At 37.6% G+C, this 25,616-nt stretch overlaps 1 protein-coding gene across 1 annotated transcript in view; it reads right to left on the bottom strand.

Moving 5' to 3' along the window:
• Positions 1-25,155, bottom strand: part of LOC131858167 (uncharacterized) — a 39,568-nt gene extending 14,413 nt beyond the window's left edge. The window contains exons 1-2 of the mRNA XM_059211264.1: positions 24,945-25,155; positions 12,719-12,805 (exon numbers count right to left, since the gene is read on the bottom strand). Coding sequence (XP_059067247.1) covers positions 12,719-12,805; positions 24,945-25,069 — 212 coding nt within the window. The 5' untranslated portion in view covers positions 25,070-25,155. The remainder of the gene's footprint in view (positions 1-12,718; positions 12,806-24,944) is intronic.
• Positions 25,156-25,616: the final 461 nt, after the last annotated feature.

Here is a 25,616-nt window from a genome sequence, read left to right as displayed (position 1 = left end):
CAAAGAAGAAATAGAGAAACCATTAAAGAGTTCCTTGAAATGGGTCACATTAAACCTAGCTCTAGTCCCTTTGCCTCCTCCGTAGTCCTAGTCAAAGGACAACACTATGAGAATGTGCATAGATTATAGAATTTTGAACAAGAAAACCATAAAAAACTGTTATCCCATTTCTAGAGTTGATGAACTACATGGAGCGATGTATTTCTCAAAAATCGACCTACGTTTAGGGTACCATCAAATAAGGGTAAGAAAAGACATTCCCAAAACAGCTTTTAGATTCCATTTTGGACACTTGACTTTCTTGTCTTACCTTTTGGTCTAACAAATGCCCCCGCTACTTTCCAATCATGTAAGAATCGCATTTTTAGGAAACAACTAACAAAATTTCTCTTAGTCTTCTTTGATGATATTTTAATCCATAGCAAGACTTGGGAGGAACATTTAAGACACATACACGAAGTGTTGGGAATACTCAAACAACAATCATTATTTGCCAAGCTATCCAAGTGTGAATTTGGATTGAAGGAAATTCTATAGGTAGCGCACAAAATCAAAGCTCAAGGTGTCAGTGTTGATGAAAAAAACAAAAAACAGGATTTTGTCACTTTATCTACTGCAGAGGCTGAATATGTTGCTGCTGCCTCTTGTTGCACACAAGTTTTGTGGATGAAGCAAACCCTCACAAATTTGAAGGTGGTATTTGATTGTCTAGTGTCTATATTTTGTGTCAATTCTAGTGCTATTAACATTTCCAAAAATCTTATTCTTCATTCTCGCACTAAGCATATCTCTATCAAATATCATTTTTTGAAAGAATGGGTTGCTAATCATGAAGTTTGTCTTGAGTATGTTAATACTAAACAACAGTTGGCTGATATCTTCACGAAGCCTCTTCCTACAGCCACTTTTGAACTTCTTTGTGCACAGCTTGGAGTTGTGCCTTTATCACACTAAATTTGGTTTCAGATTTGCGTCTACTTAGGGGGAGTATGTTCTTGTTTCTCTCTTTTATACTCCATCCCTTTGTCATTTATGTCAAAAGGGGAGAAAATTGTGATGATTTCTTGAAACATTGTGAAACTTGTGGTGATTTCATGGCTATTTGCTTCAGATTTTGGCTCAGGTTGATTAGACGTTTGAGTTTTGTTTTGGCTTTAAATGTATGCTGCAGATTTGATCCTGTTGTGATGTTGTTACGTTGACAAGGTGATTGACAGGTTGATAATCAATGCCAAAGGGGAAGATTGTTGGTGTTAGAATTGGCATTGATGTCAATGTATACAGCACAATGTCATTGCCTTATCTTTTTGTTGTTGCCTAAGAAATAAATGATGCAACAAGACATCTGCATATTGTATATTGCCTGTTACAATTATCCTTTAATTGTGTATCTCTGTATAGTTGTGCATATATTTTGTACATATTTCTCTCTTAGCCAACGATGATTGAATACTTTGTTACTCACAGCACGAATGATTACGGGCACAGTATTAATATATCTCGGCAGCCACAATAGCAAACTTTAGATTCTATGATCAATGTATTTAACGTGTAGAGTTGGTTGAATTTGAAAAGTTTAGAATCGGTTGCATATGGTTGCATTTGAACTGACACTTCTCATCAGTTGGGATATGATTTAGCAAACAATATAAACAGTTCGAATTGGACAGATTAGTTATTATTTAAGGGTAAATTAATAACTATCTTGCAACCGATTATAACTATATCCTTTTTCTATAAAATGCCATAGTATTTGAAGATTGTTGTTGAAGTGAGTTGTACAGAATGAAAGTTTTATGGTGATCAGTGTATTTTGAAACACGAGAATGATCGTTTTGTGACAGACTGATCTTCATATATCGTGGGTATTGCTGTTAAACTTCCTTTTGTCTTGAGGTTTCAAAGTTTATTTTGGCAAGACAATAACAGATGTCTTGAGAAGTTATTTATACTTTCAGGCATACATTTACATTGCACTGTAATTTCAGGAGGTCTGATTTTGAAGAGACATATTTTCAGACATACATTTACAGTGCACTGTGTTTTTCAAAAGGTCTGATTTTGAAGAGGTTAGAATACACATATTCAGAAACATTATATGAAAGTGATTGCAGGTCTTTTCTTACATTCAGTTGGCTCAGTTTCATATCAGAATATCTGTCATACAAAAGTTCTTTGGTTATAGAACTTGATCATATTGTTAACAGCATATAATCTTTCTTGTTTAAAGATTATCTACTTGGATTGTATACCTGTTCTATGATTGACCATATAAACTTGATGATTTAAATTGTCAAATTGATAATCATTTCATTGTATTACAACCTTAAGGAGTTGAAGTTCTTGGAGATTGATTGGGTTGGTGCCCTGAATATTGATGAGTTGATGCTCATGTTGTAAGAGTTGGTGCTCTTGTTGAAAGGGTCGGTGCCCTTGATACTTTGTAATCAGCTTTCCTTGTGAGGCTGGATTAGGACAATAGATCCTAGCAGCGTTTCTCACTGTGGTTTTCCCACATTGGGTTTCCACATAAATCTTTTGGTGTACTGAGTTTATTGTGTTGTGCTGTTTCAGTTTTCAGTTCATTTATTTTCTTACAAATACACAAGTTCTAAGAGATTTTAAAGTTTTGAATATTCTAAGTTGATTAAAAGAAAAGTGTTGTTTACTACTGATTCACACACACCCCCTCTCAGTAGTAAACCTATGTTCTACAGACCTGACATTAGAAACCTTGGAGTCTTCCAAATTGATCACATAGTTTAGCATTTAGGAAGATTTTGTTCAAAAGAGGATAAGATACCTTTGTCTTTTATTCTGTGTTCGAAGTGCCTAAAAAAGACATCAACAAAACCCAAAGCCATCCTTGATATGCAAGAAAAAAAGTTAACGAATAAAACATTCCTGAGTATCCAATTAAATGGAAGGGGCTACCTATGAAAGACGCCACTTGGGAAGAAGCCAAATCTTTGATCATCCAAATTTAAAATTGCTTGAGGACAAGCAATCTCAGGATGGCGGACGGATGGTGGACTATCATGCCCCAACCCTAAGGAGGAGATAATAAATAAGAAAGTATATAAAATAAAATATATATGTCTCTCGATCTAGATATTCCAACAACAAACAAATTATCTAATTGGCAACCTGTAGAGCATAGGGAATAATATTTAATAAACCTTAATCCACATCAATTCCAAACAGCCATGATTAGTGAAGGGACGGCAGTTAACTTAGAAAGGACGCCTCTTTTATGAAGGAGATATTCTTAGCAAGAGTTGTGACTTTTCAAGATCTACATAAGGTGGACCTCCTCTATGGGCAAAGACATCAAATGAATTGGAATAAGCATTTAATCTGAAATCTGAAATGAACCAATAAAGAGTGGAATCTGAATTATTATTATCAGCCTGTTGTAAGTTTATATGTGAAAGTATTCTTAGCAAGAGTTGTGACTCTTCAAGATCTATATAAGGTGGACCTCCTCTTTGGGTAAAGACATCAAATGAATTCGAATAAGCATTTAATCTGAAATCTGAAATGAACCAATAAAGAGTGGAATCTGAATTATTATTATCAGCCTGGAATTTGTAAGTTTATATGTGAAAGTATGATATAAGTATATGAATGTAATATTTATTCTGTGCTGGAATTATATAGGAATAGCTGTAAGTAATTGCACTATTTTCCAATTTGGATTTTGTTTCCCAATCTAAGTAAAATTAATTATATTTCTATTTGATAAATATGTTATAATATATTCATATAGTTAATCTATTTTGAATTGGATAGAGTTGCAAAACAGGGAGGTCGAACAACCTCTCAATTTCACAAGAGACGAAGACCCCACCTATCTTTCATCAAGCATGCCACCCCGAGATGGAGCGCTTGTAGGCTGAGAGGCATATGTGTGCTCCCAAGCTTGGTGGAGAAGGTAATCTCATACTCTTATCAAGCACACCACCCCAAGATGGAGCACTTGTGGGCTGGGAGGATAATCGGTGTTCCTAGGCTTGATCAAGGAGGATGGAATGCCTCCAAGGTGGACTAAGGGATGGAATGGACCATTTTCCACCCATGCCCTCGCAATACAAGGATAACTATCCTTCAGATTGTCATTTGCAAAGTTCCCATCTAATTCCTAATACAGTTACTATAGGAATATGTTTTGAATAATTATTAAATCTATTGATTACATGCATATACATGTTATTGAATCCCTAACCCTTATGAAAATAATAGGTCTTATGAATTACATTTCAAATGTTGACTAACATGATTGTATTTCCTAAACCAAGATTCATCTTCCTAAAGACATTTCAACTGGTAAATTTATGATATTAACTGTATTACATTTCTTATTTTCATTGGAATCATGATTTTAGAGCACAATATAGAAATATTCCCAGAAGGGACATTACATTCAGGTAATGTTAAAGGGTGTAACACATTAATAAATGGACCTTTAAATTGTAGTAATGACCTGGGTTTTGTGAATTACATCGTATAGTTTCCCATGGAAAATGTTGAATTGAGGAGGCTACATTTTGCTACATGATGGAGCCTTGTCCCTGTGGACTGCCCAGTCTCCATATCTATAATTGGACTTCTTCCTGAGGTTCCACAGTTAAAATAATGTGAATTATTTAATAAATTTTACTCTAGTAACTTTAGATTTCTCTAAAACAAACATGGATCGTTTTCTCTTTCTAAAACTAAGCAGGTGATATCCAACAGTAAACTCAAGAAATGTCTTACCTTGGTTGAAAACTGACTTAGTAAGTTCATCATCTATTAGTTGAAGTTTGTACTGCTCCATGTTTTCTGCAATGTAGAGCAAGAAACAAAACCTGTGCCGCCACTTTGAATTCCAAGGAATAATATCAGGAACAATTACAGTGAACAAATCAAGTAATGGACAGCAAACAATCCTCTATCTTGGCATTCCACTTACAACTGCAATGGCCCAGTTGTATTTGTTTATTGGAACGGTTCAAACTTAAGCTCATTTCAATATGTTTGCCAACTTTGCAAGAGAAAAATGAAGGTAAAACTTTGTGGGAAAAATTTAATGAACTCTAGACTCAAAATCTTTAATAAATATTGTCATTTAGAGCTTCACACTTATTACATTTTTTTTTAATTTTGAAGGGGTACTTATAATTATGAGCTTCTAAGATTTTTCTGTTCTTTTATGCTCCTTGTTGAAAATCTGATCACAGACAAAACGGTGATTCAAAATCAAGAAGTAATCATATTGTTCATATGGTAGCCAATAATGGTCAAATTCCATTTCAAGGTTTCTCATTAAAAATCATATAAAAAGAGCCCTGCCAGCCCAACCAGCTTACTATCCTTGAGAACCATCAAAACCTAATTGATTTTTTTGATAAAGTGATATAGGTGACACATTATTAATTTTATTACATAACCTTTTGATTATAAGCCAACATCCTGGAAACCTAAATGTCCCAAAAATGGGCATGTTTTGATATCTGATTTTGAACTGTTTCAGGTTGTTTCCAGGCCATTGAGGATGGAACAAACAATCTGTAATATCCATTATTGACTTCACCCATACAATACAATATATTTCTCTGCATCAAACACTAATCCTCTGCAAATTTGTCTCTAATAGAAACTTCACAAATTTGGCTCAGCTGTGAACTCTGTCATGAATCCACCTCTTGGAAGAGCTAGGTTTTCGTCCAACCCTTCCTCCTAAAGGTTTTCGTCTCCAAAAATCGTAAATTGTTTATCAAATCATAAGCATGCTTTACAACTCCCAGCAAGCCTCCTTATAAAGACCTCCAAGAACTTTCTAGAAGATCAGGCCCACATGAACATTGGAAATTTTTATTTTATAAAGTGACATTATAATATTTTTTTGTTTATTAAATTAAATTAATTAATATTAAGTCATCATTGGATATTTTATTTATTTTTGACAACTTAATAAAAATCAATTTAATTAACTGTCACTTTAAAAATCCGGAACATCACAGTCTGTTTTGTTAACTTTAGTCTTTTAGATTAATTCAATACTCAAAAAATAAGAATTTAACTTAATTTCCAAATTATATGAATTGCTGTTAGAACTTAGGAATTTCCAGAATTAAGTAAAAGTAAAGAAATGAACAAAATGAACACATAACACACAAGTACCCTGGGAAAACCTCCTAGGAGGAAAAACCCAGCAAGAAAGATCCTCAGATCTGATTATGCTTCAAATACAATATTCTGATTACAACACTTATCTTTGATTGTTGTCCAAACAGCAAGTTGCTAAGGTGATGTAGAGTGATGCCCTAGTTGTAGAAGATCAAGACATTCACCAGCAGAAGATAACTTCGATAGGCTGAGGCAGCATGTAGCTAAATGTTCTTGCAGTTCACCAAGGAGCAGATTTGCCAATTGTAGGAGGGCAAATCTCATTTAGGAGCAGAGCAGATCCCATTGTTTGTGTGATATGAATTAATTTACTTCATTTGATGAACTCATATATATATATATATATATATATATATATATATATATATATATATATATATATATATCTTCCTCTAGGTATAAACCTCTAAAGTCGGCTTAGAATAAAATAGCTTTATTTATTATTTATTTATTAGCATGTTTATAAAGCCACATCAAGTGGTGTGAGGATAGGGTCTGCCCTATTTGGGGTTGACATGAGAGAGAGGACCCAGCCCTAAGAGTAGCGTGTGGGAGGAGAAGGGCCCAGCCCTAAGAGTGGCGTGTGGGAGGAGGAGCGCCCAGCCCTAAGTGTGATGTGTGAGAGAAAAGAGGGCCCAATCCCAAGGGGGCGGATTCCATTGTTGCCTTAGGCAATTGGAATCCGCTATTTACCCTAATTACAACTAACACTCCCTCTTAATTAGGGAGAGAGAATATAATCAGAATATTGCTATCTTCCATCTTGCACACAAGCAAAGGATGGATTACATAATCAGAACATAGTAGACTTCCATCTTGCACACAAGCATAGAGTGGAATTACATAATCAAAGGTCTTCCATCTTGCACACAAGCAAGGATTGGAATTACAAAAGATCTTTTCATCTTGCACACAAGCAAAGACTGAAGCCACCTTACATTGCCCGCAGAGGATGGTAACAATGATTCTTCTCCCTGAGAAGACTACCACCTTACATTGCCTGCAGAGGGTGGTTGATGCAACACAATGCATCACTGGGGAAGAGACTCCCTCTCAACCAAGGTCTCATTTTCTGATATCCCGAGCCTGTCTCTGAAGTACACAAACTTCACCTTGGATAGAGGCTTGGTGAGGATATCTGCAACTTGATCATCAGTGTTGACATACTTGAGCACCTCTTAGTACCATATCTCGAATGAAGTGGTAATGAGTTTCCACATGTTTTGACCTGTCATGAAACACTTGATTGACAGTCATCTTGATACAACTCTAATTATCACAGTGTATAACTATAGGCACCCAAGGTTGTCCAAACAACCCAACAAGAAGCTTACGAAGCCACACTGCTTCTCTAAAAGCAACACTCGCTGCAATATACTCAGCTTTAGCAGTACTTAGTGCAACAAAGGATTGTTTTCTGCAACCCCAAGAGATCACTGTTGATCCTAAGCTGAAACAAATGCCAGAAGTGTTTTTCCTATCTTTGACACTTCCAGCCCAATCTACATCTGAATAACCTTCCAAGGTTATTGAGGTGTTAAGTGGATACTTCAGCCCATAACCAACTGTGCCTCGTAAGTATCTTAGAATGTGCTTGGCTGCAACGAGATGAACATGTTTGGGCATGCTCATGAATTGACTGAGAGCATTCACTGCATAGCATATGGTCTAGTGTTAACTAGATACAGTAATGATCCAATCAACTGTTTGTACTCCGATGGATCTGCAAAATCAGAGTTAGCTGCAGAAGCACTTAACTTCTTTAAGTCAGATTCCATAGGAGTAGACATAGGTTTACAATCCATCATTCTAAATCTTTTCAAAATATCAATAGTATACTTTCCTTGACTTAGAAAAATTTCGTTAGATCTTTGCCATATTTCTAGACCTAGAAAATAATGCATTCGACCTAAGTCCATTTCAAATTCAGAAGCTAATTTTTTCTTACATCTAATGATAAGTTCATCTTTACCAGTAAGAAATAAATCATCCACATATAGAACTAGAATTAGCATTTCATCATTAAATATCTTAAAGTAGATGTTAGAGTCAGCAACATTTTTACAAAATCCTAAACTTAACAAGTACTTATCAATTCTTTCATACCAAGCACGAGGGGCCTGTTTGAGGCCATATAGAGCTTTCTTCAATCTGCACACATTAGTTTCTCTATCCTGGATCTCATAACCCTCAGGTTGTTCAATATAGGCTTCTTCCTCAATAACACCATTAAGGAAGGCAGTCTTAGCATTCATTTGATGTAGCTTCCAACCTCTAGTTGCAACAATAGCTATTATAGTTCTAATAGAGGTATATCTAACAATGGGAGCAAATGTTTCTTCATAGTCTATGCCTTCCTTTTGAGAAAAACTATGAGCTACAAATCTAGCTTTATATTTTTCAATACTACCATCAACATTATGTTTAATTTTGAATTACCATTTAGAGGAAACAACAGATTTACCTTTGGGTCTAGGCACAATGTCTCAAACATCATTCTTGATGATTGACTGATACTCTCCATCCATAGCAAGCTTCTAGGCATGGTGGTTCAAGGCTTCTTCAACATTGCATGGCTCAGACTCAATGAGATTGCACATCAATGCAACGTAGTTGGAAAATACTTGAGGTCTCTTGGTTTCTCGAAAAGTCCCACTGGGAGCTGCAAATCTTTTAGCTTCTTGAATGGTGTTTCTTACCCAAAGTGGCCTCTTTTTGCTAACAACGATGTCACTAGGAATATCAATAGGATTCATTGGCTCCGGTGGATCATTATGTTCATCTTGAGGTGGAGTTTCAACAGGCTCTCTCTGAAACTCAGGTTTAGTATCAACATTCATATCTTGATTATCATTAACTTCATCACTAACAAGAGACCCTTTTGATTTCTTAAAGGCAATATCTTCTTCAAAAGTAACATCCCTACTTACCTCAACATACCTTTGACCTAGAATATAGATTTTGAAGGCCTTAGATGATTCACTATATCCAACTAGCATGCCTTTCTTTCTGGAGGGTTCCAACTTGGTTCGTTTTTCCTTGGGCACATGAACATACACAAGACTTCCAAAAAATCTTAAGTGACTGATGTCAGGTTTGGATCCTATGAAGGCTTCTTCAGGAGTCATATTCTTTAGAACACGGTGAGGACATCTATTCTAAATATATATCGTTGTTCTAAACGCCTCAGCCCATAGAAAGGTCTGCAGATCTTGATCATGAATCATAGCCTTTGTAGCCTCAACAATTGTTCTATTCTTCCTTTCAGCAACACCATTTTGCTGAGGGTTGTAAGGAACACAGAACTCCCTCTTAATTCCTGACTCAAACACAAAAATCATGAAAGCTACCAGAGGTATACTCACCTCCATTGTCAGATCTTAAACATTTAATTCTTTCACCAGAGGTGTTTTCAGCCAATGTCTTAAATTCTTTAAATCTACTTAAGACTTCATCAAATTCTTTAGATTTCAAGAAGTAGATCCAAGTTTTCCTAGAGAAATCATCTATGAAGATTACATAATAAAGAAATCCACTAGGAGATGCTAAAGACATGGGACCACATAAATCTGAGTGAACAAGTTCTAGTTTATCTTTAGCTCTACTTTCACTTTTATGAAAAGGGTTTTTAACATTTTTACCTAAGGCACAACCTTTGCATGTATCATCATGAATTTGACTGAGTTTAGGCATACCTTTAACTAACTTTCCAAGGGAAGGAAGAGCTTGATAGTGTAAGTGTCCAAGTCTTTTATGCCATAGCTCACAGGATTCGGGAGCCTCGTTAATGAGGGCTTGAACAGGGTTAGTAGAGAGCTTATATAAACTATCATATCTATTACCTATTACATGAGCAGATTTAAAACTAGATTTCTTAGGCCAAGCAAGTACCTTTCCCTCAGAAAATGCAATTTGGTAACCTTTATCTTCTAGAGCAGAAATGGAAATTAGGTTTCTTTTAATTCCAAGAACAAACAAGATATCACTAAGATGAAGTGAAATACCAAAGTCTAAATTTAAAGTCGTGTCAGAACCTCTTACTGAATATTGAGCATAGTCACCAATTACCACATGTAGACTGGTATCCTTTTCTACTAAGTCTGAGAGGTGATCGTGGTAGTCAGTGATGTGTCTGGAAGCACCACTGTCAATCAACCATGTGTTACTGTCTATGGGTATGCTGCTTGACAGGGCAGAGATGAATAAGAAGTCATCATTTTGTTTTGAGACTTCATTTAGGTTGGCTTCTCTTTGCGTAGGATCATTCTGACATTATTTAGCATAGTAGCCAAATTTGTCACATCTAAAACATTGAACACAGGAGATATCTCTTGGCTTCTTCCAAGAATGTTGAGAACTAGGTGGTCTGAGATCTCTATTCCTCTTGGGATAATACTTCTTCCAATTTCCACCTTTCTTGCATTGGGTTGCAAGCATCTGATGATCATCTACTTGAGGACTTTTGAGTTGCCCCTTTGTGATAAGACACGACTCTTTTTGAATGCAATCATTCTTAAGGCGATCAGGGGTGGGTAACTCAGTTCTACCACACATGGTTTGAATAAAGGACTCCCATGAGTGTGGTAGGCCATTTAGGGCAATCATAACAAGATCCTTGTCTTCCATGTTATGCCCAATGGTACCTACTTGATTCTTTAGTTCTGAAATCCTCATAAAATAAGACATAGCAGAATCTTCTTTTGACATTTTGACATTAAGTAATTGTTGTCTTAAAGTAATTGCCCTATTGAAATTGTTAATTTTATAGGTACCTTGTAGATGACTGAATATTTCTCTTGCAGTAGTGAATGAGGCAATGGAGGTGACTAGGTGGTCTTTAACTAAATCAATAAGAAGTTTTCTAGCCTTGACAGTGTCCCTTTTGAATTGCTTTAGCTCAACTGCATCCATAGGTTCAGTTAGCTCTTTTGCTTCTATGAAGTGAAGAAGATCTTCTTCTTCTAAAGCAACCATGATTCGAACCTTCCATGCAGCAAAATTGAAATTTTCATCAAGCCTATCTTCAACTTCCAGCCCCATTGACCTAACCAGTGAATGAGACAATAATTCTGGAAATAAAAGAGTACTAAATTCTGAAATCTGAAAGTTGATCTAGCCTATAGCTCTGATACCATGTTAACTTTAGTCTTTTAGATTAATTCAATACTCAGAAAATAGGAATTTAACTTAATTTCCAGATTATATGAATTGCTGTTAGAACTTAGGAATTTCCAGAATTAAGTAAAAGTAAAGAAATGAACAAAATGAACACATAACACACAAGTACCCTGGGAAAACCTTCTAGGAGGAAAAACCCAGCAAGAAAGATCCTCAAATCTGATTATGCTTCAAATACAATATTCTGATTACAACACTTATCTCTGATTGTTGTCCAAACAACAAGTTGCTAAGGTGATGTAGAGTGATGCCCTAGTTGTAGAAGATCAAGACATTCACCAGCAGAAGATAACTTCGATAGGCTGAGGCAGCATGTAGCTAAATGTTCTTGCAGTTCACCAAGGAGCAGATTCGTCAATTGTAGGAGGGCAGATCGCATTTAGGAGCAGAGCAGATCGCATTGTTTGTGTGATATGAATTAATTTACTTCATTTGATGAACTCATATATATATATATCTTCTTGTAGGTATAAACCTCTAAAGTCGGCTTAGAATAAAATAGCTTTATTTATTATTTATTTATTAGCATGTTTATAAAGCCACATCAAGTGGCGTGAGGATAGGGTCTGCCCTACTTGGGGTTGACGTGAGAGAGGGCCCAGCCCTAAGAGTGGCGTGTGGGAGGAGGAGCGCCCAGCCCTAAGTGTGACGTGTGAGAGAAAAGAGGGCCCAGCCCTAAGGGGGTGGATTCCAATGTTGCCTTAGGCAATTGGAATCCACTATTTACCCTAATTACAACTAACATGTTTTGGGCAATTTCAACCTTTTCAATATAGCCCAAAATTGTTAGTCTCCTCTAGCTATGAAAGGACTGGGCACCTAATGTGATGATTTCAGCGCTTCCATTTTGCACTGGCATGGGCAAGAAATGTAACAGGTGGTGCAGAAACAACCTTTTCAAACAATATCCCATATCTTGGCCTAAGAAATGACAACAAGGTCCTATCATTGTATTCTGTGCCAGTAAGGCTTTGAGATTCATCTGGCCAGATCTGATAGGAATCCCAAATGTATGTAGGATGTATCTGGTATGGACACATCCTCACTGCATCCTTGGAGGATACTGAATATAGCATATCTGCAGAGGGAGCTAGTTCTAGCTACATATATTAAAATAGAATCCAGATTCACAAAAGAAAAGAATGGCAACTCACCCTATCTTTGAGCATCATGACTACTATGCAAGACTGCTAACTAAAAGAACATTCCAACACAGAAAATTTACAACAATCTTCCAACGACAAGTAATATACACATTTTTGTAGCCACAGTAAAGGCTATCCATATGTATACATGCTTGCACACAATAGAAGGAAATTAGTTTTTCTCAAGCCTCTAATTACCTCGTAATTAAAGATTACCATCATACCTGAAATTGAGTAGAGGATTGTAGCAATATGTGACAGCAACATTCTCTGAATCAAGTCCGCTCCATAATCCCACACTGTTATCACCACTGTGAGGACATAATCCCAATACCATAGTTCAGAATAACTAGCTTTAACCACATGAGCAGCAGTTTCCAAAAATCAGTGCTTCCTAAATTATGCATAAAATGCAAAATTAAATAAAAATGAAAACAATGCATTTTTTCAGAAATTAAACACACAAAAAGCAACTTGAACTGATAAAAAAAAAACAATTAGCTTATCAACCTTGCCATTGTCTATAATTTATCAAATGTTCCCAACGGCATGTATTGATTCTGTAATACTAGTATTCTAGACCAAGACAAAAGACAATTCATCCACTCCACAAAAATAAAAGAAAAGACGTATACTCCAACTGCAACTAAACTTCACACCACAATGAATGCTTCCAAATCACGAAAATGTAATCTATCAAGGCCTAAAGGAAGAGAAATCAACATTTAACAATCTAGGAGCCAAGAGAAGTTTCCATGTCAAATAATTGTTATAAAGATCGTATCAGTATCACACAAGATTTTGCAATTGTTAGTTCTATACTGTAAATCAACTAAATTTTGCATGGTAAATAGAATGTTTCCTAGCATGCTATTTAACAAGAACTTACAAATTTGAACTTCTCACAAATGGAAATTAATTGTAGGCATGAGTTTTCCACAGTCCATGAAAATGATTGAGTGCTTTCAGATTCAACAGTGTATGTGGAAATTAATTGTATTAGCTTCTACCAGATGTGCCATCAACTAAAAGTAATTTAACAAGTACAAACCTTGTGGTTGCAAGATAGTTTCCGCTTGGAGAAAAGTAAGCACATAAACTTTTTTTTTATGTTGCATAGTAACCAGACTCTCATTATTGCTCATTTTCATCTTTCTCAAATCAAATACTCTTGCTGTGCCATCATCTGAACTTGTCAATACCAGATATGGCTTTTGAGGACTAAAATCTAAAGAATTTATATTTTTCTCATGTAAACTGTATGAATTTTGAACACTTCCTACTCTGCAATCCAGCATCTTCATTTCGCCATACCCCTCTGCGAAATAGAGAGCTTGGTAACTAAATGGCGAAGTGCAGATAGCAGAAAGATTGTTGACACTATTGTATACCATGTCGAATACTTCTTTCTCAACGTCCATAGAACAGATAAACCCATCATAGCTACAAGAAATGACCTGCATATGCAAAAGCATTGTCATTGATCATTTGGTAAGAAACAACTTATTTCCTCAGAAGGCATAAAATTAACTTCAGTATAAAATTGCAATGGAGTAGAAATTATGACAACTCCCAACAGAGAAAAGAATCTCAGTCATCTTTCTCTCATATTAGCTTATAAAGAAAATATTTTTAGCCATTCAGCATATTCTACAATCTAAAGTATTTTAGTAACTGTTGACTTTGCCTTCCAAGAAGAATCGTTCTGATGATAAAAACAATAGATCATTAGTTATGGCCTACGTTATTTGACATAACATTAACATAAAACATAGGAAAAAATCTAAGTTGCCGGTTTGGATTCTGGTTCGGATTCTAGTTCAAGTTTCGGGTTCGCAAATTCATTCATTTTTTGGGGGGGGTGGGTTTGGGTTCGTCCGTACAAAAACATATAGAAATAAAAAAATAAAAATATATACATATATGCAGCAGCAAATAAATAGCAAAATACATCACCATATATATTAATGTTGTAGACTTTTAATCCAAATGGCAAATAACATAGCCAAATGCCAAAATACACCACCATATCAATGTTTATGTTAAAAAATAATAATGTCAACATTAGCAATCAGCCATCACTGATCAAATATCATCAAAAGTCATCAAACATATCATCATCATCCTCCTGTGGCAAATTAGAAGCACAAATAGTGCCACTGGCAGTGGTACTAGCAATCTCAGCCTTAGGAGCAGCCTCATGATCACTAAGTAGCTCATCATTATCATCATCAACTCCAAGTGCATTAAGGTGGGCAATTGAATCATCCAACTCTGCATGCTCTGGTTCAACATCCCAATGCTTTGCCTCCCCTTGTTTGTAGGTATTGTCTTTGTGTGTTAGGAGCCTCAAGTTTGAATGCACATAGACCAAGTCTTCCACCTTCTTGGAATGTGGTCTAATTTAGGGTTGGAGGGTCGAATAGACTAAATTAGGCAAAAAAAAAACTTTAAAAAAGTTTTTTAAAATGTCTTTTTCACCCAAATTCTTCCTGGGTTTTGCCGCTGGAACTGAAATTCGTTCCAAATATGCCAAAATTCGGCCAGGGTTCCTCTGAGAGAATTTGCTGGGCCAAAAACGAACCGTGACAGAATTTGGGGAGAATTCGTAACAGACCAGTATTTGGTGCGAACCAAACCAGGACCCGTGGAATTTTTTGCAGAATCTGGCAACTTAGGAAAAAATAATATAGCCACTATAAAATACTAAATATTAGAGAATAAACTGAATTGGGTCCAAAAATTATTTTGTAACTTAATTCAATATTTTTGTTTACCAATTTAAAATAATCTGACAATGTTGTCGATTTCCCAGTTTTTTCCTCAAACTTTACCCATCAAAAAACCACACCAGACAACAGTTGGTGTTTAGCCACATCTCCTAAAATATGAGAGGGGTTGCACTGTTATTAAGTTTATCCCAATGACTTCCCCAGATTTTTTAGATGAAGATTCTAGGCTTTCCTGTTCTAGTTCATTTGCTTCTGCTATGTGGTTGCCTGTGCATTCGAAATAGAAGTGTTATCATCCTGCATGTTACAACACTAAAGGGGTTTCACTGAATACCTCAGTTGAGTCATTTTATATAGACTTAAATTTAATGTTAAATAATCAAGGTTCAAACCTCTGCATTTAAGGGTTTGACTGCAATTCCTGTAATCTGAGAAGCATGAGGGTGATAAACATGAAGCCCATTGTAATCCCCTTCCTCTGCATTGCAATGAGCATCCCACAGGCTTAAATACCCACCATTGTCTCCACTCACCACTATAGCCCTTTCTCTAAAAGGAAAAAACTCGAGATACGAGAGTGCGCTTGGGGTGGTTCTAAATATATCCTTATAGTCTAGCTTTAGGTCCTCCAACTTAAACTCAGGTATGTGGCATTTCAAATCCACTAAAGAGGCAATATTCCTGATGTAATGGGCACCCCCTGTTCGGCACTAAATTTATGTCCTTTTTACTTAGTGTAATTTTGTCAAACAGTTGGCTTGCAAGCTGACTACTGGTTTGTTTTTTTTTGGTTCTTGATTTGCAATAGGATAAATTGGATAAATTGATATTTATTGTAAAGCTTTCAAAGTTTATTCAATATAAAAACAACCAGACATATCAAATACCAAAAACAAGAAGATTAATGCTGATGGTATTTATTTAATTCCAACTCCAAGCATACAAATCATATCTGAAGAATATTATAGACCATATGATAATAAACAAATTCAAACCTGAACTCCACAAGTATAGAACCTGTTGAAAACACTGTTCACACACTGTAGCTGCACTATTCACATTACTGTTCACGTTACTGTTCACGGCACTGTTCACGTTACTGTTCACGTCATTGTTCATGCACTGTTCACCGCACTGTTCATGACACTATTCACAGCAACTCATATATCTTCACTATCACCTTCAAACTGCTCCAAAATCTTCTTAAATCTACCCTGTGGAAATCTAATGAACCCAATGTGTTTCCTAAATGAAAACACCATAAATTCCCCTGACTGTATCTCACAACAGCGAGAAGAATGTTGACCAAGAGGGATTTCGTCCTCCAAGCCCAACGAATCAGATTTCTCAAGAAATCCAACAACAAGATATTAAATCTTCTCCAAGCATACCCCAAAGAGAGCTCTCAACCTCCATTTATATCTTCTTCCTGGATGCAAACACTTCATTTCCTAAATGTGGGATAATACATTTTAGAATAAAATATTATTTCCCACAATGTACACATTAAAGGGAACTTTTAATATTTTAAACATTACTTTATATTCCCAACCTTATAATATAACGATAAAGTTAAATATTTAATTTAACTTTACACTTTATCGTTAAATATTAAAACATTGTTGATAGTCCCTTTAAATCATTGTCGCCTTCAAATATTTTTTACTGATAATTATGCCAACCAGGGAAACACTAGAAATTTCAAGTCACTGCTTGGAGACTAACTTACTATAAATAGTAAGTGTCTAGAAACCCTGTCAGAGCAGCACCGATTGGCCTGAAACTGAAAACACCTAGGCCAAAACACCTCAGGATCCCACCAATGTCCTTGTTAGCCTTCGGGACCGTGTTAGAATAGGCTAACGACACCCCATATCATGTTGCACTAAAAAGGGGACATTACAGTCCGCCCCCCTTGAAATTGCTTGTCCTCAAGCAAATTCGGTCCTGAATGTTGCAATACCTGCTCATTCTCCCATGTAGCATCCTCATCTGGCAGGTCTCTCCATTTCACCAAGTATTCCTTAACGATTCTGTTCCTGAGTGTCCTTTCCCTGACATCCAGAATAGCTGCAGGGATCAGCACTAGTCTCCCTTCCTCGTCTAACGGAGGTAAATCTGCTGAAGGCACCACACCCTGACCAATGGCTTTCTTAAGCCTCGATACATGGAACACATTGTGCACACGGCTACCCTCTAGAAGCTCTATCTCGTAGGCAACCTCACCTACCCTGCGAATGACTCTATAGGGGCCATAAAACCGGGGTCTCAACTTCTCTGCTCCGCTCTTCTTGAGCGTTGACTGTCTATATGGTTGTAGCCTCAAATACACCATGTCACCAACCTCAAAACTACGCTCCACCCTGTGTTGATCGACATACAACTTTTGTTGATTCTGTTCCTGCTGTATATTCTCCTTGAGCGCCCTCAGGATGTCCTGACTATCCTGCAATGAGTCTCGGGCTTTGGGTACTCTGCTATCCCCCAAGACTATGTCAACAAAGCTCGGCACCTCATAGCCATAAAGTGCCATGAAGGGTGTCATCCTGATAGACATATGATATGTCATGTTGTAACAATATTCCCCCATGTGTAACCATCTCACCCAGGCCCTCTGTTGTGCAGTCACATAATTTCGCAGATAACCCTCAACCCACTTATTCACAATCTCTGTCTGACCATCCATCTGTGGATGATAAATAGTGCTGGGTGTGAGCTCCGTACCACACAACCGAAAGAGCTCCTGCCAAAAAGCACTCAAAAATCTGCTATCCCGATCACTCACTATAAACCTGGGCAACCCATGCAATCTGAATATCTCCTTGTAAAAGAGGTCTGCCACCTGCGTTGTTGTGTAAGTAGATGGTATAGCGAAGAAATGGGCAAACTTTATCAAGCGGTCTACCACAACATATATACAATCTCGCCCTTGCACTCTAGGTAGTCCGGTGATGAAGTCCATGGATATGCTTTCCCACTTCCTATCTGGAATGGGCAAAGGCTGAAGCAACCCTGCAGGGAAAGTGTGCTCTCCCTTATTCTACTAACATACTGCACACTCCTTCACATATCTCTGCACATCATCCTTAAGTCCCCTCCAAGTAAACCTTTCACGGATCTGCCTGTAAGTTTTGATGATCCCAAGATGTCCAGCGGTAGGCACATCATGGAACGCCCTTAAAATTTCCCCCTTGAACAGTCATGTAGAAATCAAATAAATCCTATCCTGAAATCTGATCAACCCATCCAACACCATATACCTATCATCATGTATGGTACCTGCAACTATCCCAAAAGCCCAAGTAGCCCCTGCATACTCTACTATAATCCGATCTCTCCAATCCCCTGAAATCTCAACTAGAGCGCAAACATGCGGTCTCTTGGATAAAGCATCTGCCACCACATTCTTCTTCCCTTTGACAAACTCTATGTCAAAATCATAAGCCTGCAATTTAGTGATCCATTTTTGTTGCCTGTCATTAAGATCACGCTGGCTCATGAAATATTTTATGCTATTGTGATCAGTTTTGATCACAAACCGTCCACCTACTAAGTATGATCGAAATTTGGCCAATGCATGCATTATGGCCAACATCTCCCTGTCATAGATAGAATAGCTCCTCTCAACACCTCGGAGCTTCCTACTCTCGAATGCAATGGGATGTTTCTCCTGCATCAATACTGCCCCTATCCCATCACCTGAAGCATCACACTGAAGTTCAAATGGCTTCGTGAAATCTGGTAGAGCTAAAACCGGACAAGATGACATCACTTGTTTAAAGTGGTCAAAACATCGCTATGCTGCTTCTGTCCATACGAAGGCTCCTTTTTTAGTGAGGTCTGTCAAAGGTGCTGCAGTCTGTGAAAACCCCTTAACAAACCTCCTGTAAAACCTGCATAAACCAAAGAACCCCTTAAGCTATGTGAGGTTCGTGGGAGTAGGCCAATCTACTATAGCTCTAATCTTTTCGGGATCAACCCGAACACCATCTGTACTAATGATATGCCCAAGGTAGAGAAGCTCGGTCATACCAAACTTGCATTTCGATTCCTTGGCATACAATGACTCCCTCTCTAGAATGAACAACACCTCCTCAAAATGTTGCAGATGCTCTTCCCAAGTCCTACTGAAGATCAAGATGTCATCAAAGAAAATCAAGATGAATCTTCTCAACTGTCCCCGGAATGCCTGATTCATACAACTCTGAAAAGTAGCAAGTGCATTGGTTAGCCCAAATGGCATAACCAGAAACTCAAAGTGACCATAATGACACCGGAAAGCAGTTTTCTCAATGTCATCTGCCCTCATCCTGATCTGATGGTATCCAGACCGTAAGTCTATTTTGGTGAAAAAGTATGCTCCATGCAATTCATCAATCAACTCATCAATCCGAGGAATGGAATATCTGTTTTTTATTGTTTTCTTATTCAATGCCCTATAATCGATGCACATGCGCATTGTCCCATCCTTCTTCTTTACCAGAACTATAGCTGAAGCAAAGGGGCTTTTGCTAGGCCTGATGTGCCCCATTTCCAACAACTCCTTAATTGCCTTCTCTATCTCATCTTTATGTTTCTTAGGATGACGATAGGGAGTGATCATCACTGTTTTGGCTCCCTCCTCGAGCTCAATAGCATGCTCTGCACCCCTGTCAGGAGGAACCCCATGAGGAATATCACTGAATACCTTGGCATGCCTGTCAAGAATCTCCTGTATATCTGGTGGATGACTCTTCACCTGAGGCTCCGGTGAAGTTGGCATAACTAAGCACTCTGTTGCCCACTCTATGTCATTATGTCGAAAAAGTCTCTCCATTCTCTTCAAAGAGACTACCCTGCAACTCCCATCTGAAAGTCCCCTGAGAACAACAGTCCTACCCTCATGCTGAAACCTCATTTCCAAATTCACTAGGTTGAAAGTGAACTCAACCAGCGATGCCATCCATGTCATACTGAGGATGACGTCGTAATCTCCCATGTCCACAACATAGAAATCATCCTCCAACTCATAGCCATCTCCAAATCTAATGTGAAGATTTGAAACCTTCTGAGTACATAATAGCTTTTGGCCATTAGCCACCATGACCCTAAAACCATCATGCTCCTCTGTCTGTAAACCTCTCCTGGCCACCAACTGTGTATCTATAAAGTTATGTGTAGCCCCAGTGTCAATGAGAGATATCACTTTCTGCCCCTGGATAGTACCCCTGACCTTAAATGTGATTGCCTTTTGGGCCCCTGTCAAGCGTGCCAACGATCTATCATCCTTAGGAATGCTGCTCTTCTCTATCGTGTTACCCTCATCTGAATCGGAGTGCTGATCCTCCCCCTCTAATTCTGACTCCTCTGCTGAAAAATACTCCATTTGATTTGCCTTAGCCTTGAGAGGGCATTTATGAGATAAGTCCCAAGGCTCTCTACACTGGAAGCACAGTTTCTTCTTTCGAAGTTCATTCAAGGTTTCACTGTCTAGTCCTTTTGATCCTCCTTTGGGTTTGTTATACTCTTTCTGAAATGGTTTTTTGTCTTTGTCCTTGCGGTAGGAAGAATCTGTTGAATGGTATTTTCCTTTGTATACCGAAGGGGCTAAATCTCGTGCCTTTTTAGTTGCTTCTGCTAAGGTGAGTGGATCATGTCCCTTCACCCAACCACGTAATGGATCAGCAAGCCCATCACAAAATAACACCACCAATCTCCTAGGAGAGATATCAGTAACAAGTACAGACAAACGCTGAAACTCGGCGATGTAAGCATCCACAGAACCTGATTGTTTTAACTGTGCTAGCTCCTTGAAATGTAACTCGGGATCCCTAGTGTCAAATCTCTCAATCAATCTTTCTATGAATTCCTCATAGGATGTAATTTGATTATGCCCCAGAGTCACCATGCCATGATGCCACCATTCATGCGCAACGTCGTCCAAATGCATAGCCGCATACTTGATAGCCTCCTCCTTAGGCATAGGATTAAGCTGCAAGTATGTATCCACCTTCTGCACCCAAGCTCGTGCGGTCATCTTCCCTGAAGCATCATAATAAGGCAAGGAAATTTTTCCAACTTTCTTTCTCAGCTCAAAATTCTAATTCCTCCCTCCTACTCTAGGCATATGTCTCATCCTCAAGTCCATATAATCTCTGAGGGAAATATCTGCCTGAAACTTGGGTCCACTAGCCTCCCAGTCCCTCCTGAACTGACCCTGTAACTCAGTAATCTGCAGTTCGTTCATTGGTTGAACTGGATCCCTAGGTGGGAAAGTGGGTAGAAGAGGTCTCGAGCTCGCTGTTCGAGCTGGGCGTGCAACGTGTCTAAAGTTATCCGCCTCATTCCCATTGTTGCCATGTCCATTATTACCATTAATGTTATTCTCAAGGCCATTGTTGTTGCCTCGGCCTCCATTATTATCATTGCCCCTAGTGTTATCGTTTCCCCCATTGTTATTGTTTCCATTGTTGGCATCACCTGGATTAATATCGACGCCCATCTATTTAGCCATAAGCTGCAACATCATGTCCATTCGCCTATTCTGCTCCTGCTGCATACGCTGCCCTTGCTCTAACGTACCCAGTAACTGTCTGAACATTACCTCCCCCTGATCTGGAACGGTATGCCTATCATCTCGGTCACCCATACTGTTGTCCTGATCAAAGAATATTTCCTCTATGTCTGTATGACTGGATTCTATGTCCACCTGCACGGATGAACTAGACTGCTCGCTCTGTGAGTCCAAATTTCTGTTTTGTCTTGTTTTGGTATGGCGGAAGTTATAAGGCCCCTGTTGCATGCTTAAACATACATGCTTAGCATGTTTAATTCATTAATTTCTGATTTTAGTGTTTAGATATTTCGTCAAACACTTTTCCCTCTATCCGGCTGTTCCAAACTCTCTGTAAGACCTCCACAGGATGGCAAGACTTATAGCTCTGATACCACTGTAATGGGCACCCCCTGTTCGGTACTAAATTTATGTCCTTTTTACTTAGTGTAATTTTGTCAAACAATTGGCTTGCAAGCTGACTACTGGTTTTTTTTTTTGGTTCTTGATTTGCAATAGGATAAATTGAATAAATTGATATTTATTGTAAAGCTTTCAAAGTTTATTCAATATAAAAACAACCAGACATATCAAATACCAAAAACAAGAAGATTAATGCTGATGGTATTTATTTAATTCCAACTCCAAGCATACAAATCATATCTGAAGAATATTACAGACCATATGATAATAAACAAATTCAAACCTAAACTCCACAAATATAGAACTTGCTGAAAACACTGTTCACACACTGTAGCTGCACTATTCACGGCACTGTTCACATTACTGTTCACGTTACTGTTCACGGCACTGTTCACGTTATTGTTCACGGCACTGTTCACATCACTGTTCACGCACTGTTCACGGCACTATTCACAGCAACTCATATATCTTCACTATCACCTTCAAACTGCTCCAAAATCTTCTTAAATCTGCCCTGTGAAAATCTAATGAACCTAGTGTGTTTCCTAAATGAGAACACCATAAATTTCCCTGACTGTATCTCACAACAGCGAGAAGAATGTTGACCAAGAGGGATTTCGTCCTCCAAGCCCAACGAATCAGATTTCTCAAGAAATCCAACAAGAAGATATTAAATCTTCTCCAAGCATACCCCAAAGAAAGCTCTCAACCTCCATTTATATCTTCTTCTTGGATGCAAACACTTCATTTCCTAAATGTGGGATAATACATTTTAGAATAAAATATTATTTCCCACAATGTACACATTAAAGGGAACTTTTAATATTTTAAACATTACTTTATATTCCCAACCTTATAATATAACGATAAAGTTAAATAGTTAATTTAACTTTACACTTTATCGTTAAATATTAAAACATTGTTGATAGTCCCTTTAAATCATTGTCGCCTTCAAATATTTTTTACTGATAATTATGCCAACCAGGGAAACACTAAAAATTTCAAGTCACTGCTTGGAGACTAACTTACTATAAATAGTAAGTGTCTAGAAACCCTGTCAGAGCAGCACCGATTGGCCTGAAACTGAAAACACCTATGCCAAAACACCTCAGGATCCCACCAATGTCCTTGTTAGCCTTCGGGACCGTGTTAGAATAGGCTAACGACACCCCATATCATGTTGCGCTAAAAAGGGGACATTACACCTGAGATCTTTAATCTTGTCAACATAAAGAGTATAAGGCACATTGTCCTATTCTTTTAAATAAGTTTCTGCAAAACTCAGTGGCCGCACCTTTGAGATGGGGTAAACAGGAGAGTTTCCTTTATTTTCTAAACTCTCGAGGATTTCAGGCAAAATTCCTCTGGTGCGCAAGGATTTCCGGAGAATAGTGGATTTTGGTTCTTTAGGGATCTTTAAATGCTTTTTATGTGACCTGCAATATACAAGTACAATGATATCATCAGACGATATCACGCATATCTTTACAGTCATAAAATTTATAAATTCTAAAATCGGGACTATAACAAAGCACAGATTTTGTCCACATGATCTAGTGATTGACATTAGGATTCACCCTATGAAAGACATGGCTCAACCCTGGCAGGCTTAGATCCCTTGTGTGAGTGTATCAATATGGTAGCGTGACCTGAGAAATCTTAAAAATGAAAGAGTTTATGAATCTAAAACAACAAAAATAAATTTATTATGACCAGCGTAAAGGATAAGGATTAATCTAGCCATTATTGTCCCTTATTACAACTTCATCACAGTAGAAGGCCCTGCCACATTTATTTATCAAGAGAATCAAATCCCGATTGGCCACACAAATAAAACAGACAAGGACCTTTAGGTACTCTGCAATAAATCAAGGTTTCCCTCACCCTTACCACTCCAGGTCTCTCTGCCTTATAACATCGCTCAAGTCCGTTGAGAGGCACAAATGCTCTAAATATCCTTTAAAAACTTTTTTTGCTTTTGTTTAGCCATTCGAGTAGTGAGGGAGAGGTCCCAAATTGTGGAATCGCACCATGATTCAAAATTGTCATGATGATAGTAAGAACCGTAAGAATTGCCACTGGCAGACGGCCCTTGAAAGATTTTGGGTACCAATTTCAATAACATATGTAATAACAAAAACTGTGTGAATGAACAACCTTAAAAAAACAATCTTCTGAGCAAATAAAAGATATTTTAGCGCGTTCAAAGGAATGGCCCAAGTTCTAACACCAAGAGGCGTGATATATTAATTAATTGAAAAAAAAATTGTATCTAATACACTGGGTGAGATGCATTGTTTGTTGAATGCACATCAGTTTTTTAAAGGTAACATCCCACATACTTAAGTGTAATGTGCCGTTATCCATGGAGCATGCTTTGAACACATTTTTTAAATTCATACAGGTCTTTACTTGGACACATAACAATGCAATGCATTGTTACATTTTCGTTGCAAACATGTAAGATGTCTAAGCCCAGCCAGGCGTTATTTACATCAACAGACAAGGCGGGTAATGGTGGAAAATATTTCAGCGGTGGCATTTAAGCCAAACGCTACACCAAAAGAAAATACCATATCAAAAAATGTATGGATTATTTCCGTAGCTGTTGCAGACCATTTTGGCTGGAAGGAAGCTAAAATCATCCCGTCCCAGTATACAAAACAATAAAAATCATGTACTTCGTAAATAACATTATTGGTATAGACAAGAATTACTAAGTTTCTGTGGGAGCGTTCAATTTTATGCGAATGAAAAGTTTACTTTGGCTTTTTTGAAGCGGAGCGGAGGTCCTGAGCTGCAAAAAGCACGCGCAGAGCTGCCAGCATCTGCTCATTGCGTTCAATGTTTTCTTGCCGCTTGCGTTCGTATTCGCTAATTTTCCCCATTTTTTTTCCCTTGAAGCCCTGCAAGCAACTGCAATAAAGGCGACGAGGGAAGGATGAATCAAAATGGAAAGTAAAGCGGGAATGAAGTTGTTGTATGGCCTTGAACGGTGCTCTAAGGTTGATATGAACAATTAAGTCCCACGATTTAAATTTGAAGGCATGTGTTTTTTAATTTTTTGGGCACTCGACTTCACAACGGTCGCTTTACAAAAGCGTTTGCGAAGGAGATCTGTTTTGGAGTTCCCTACAAGTTACAATAAGAGTGGGGAGGTTCCTAAGGCATTATTTGTTAATTTTTTAAGGATTAATTTGTCGAGTTAGAGTTATTGGTTTTATAAGTACTTAGTAAAATTTGCAATTATCTTAAATGATATTTTTAAATGAAATTTTTAATAGTAATTATTATTGTGTCGATTTGAATTTCATCATCGGAATATTGCCTACAACATATTAGTTTCACAGAATACAAAGGAAATGTTACAGGAAATCTAAACTCAACTAATAAAACTACATGAAATTGATATTAAAATAAAAACCATATTATTAC

This window comes from Cryptomeria japonica, chromosome 9, assembly GCF_030272615.1.
Source record: "Cryptomeria japonica chromosome 9, Sugi_1.0, whole genome shotgun sequence".
Classification (NCBI taxonomy): Eukaryota; Viridiplantae; Streptophyta; class Pinopsida; order Cupressales; family Cupressaceae; genus Cryptomeria; species Cryptomeria japonica.
The sequence above is the reverse complement of the archived record's forward strand: the minus strand, read 5'-3'. Positions and strand labels throughout refer to the sequence as shown.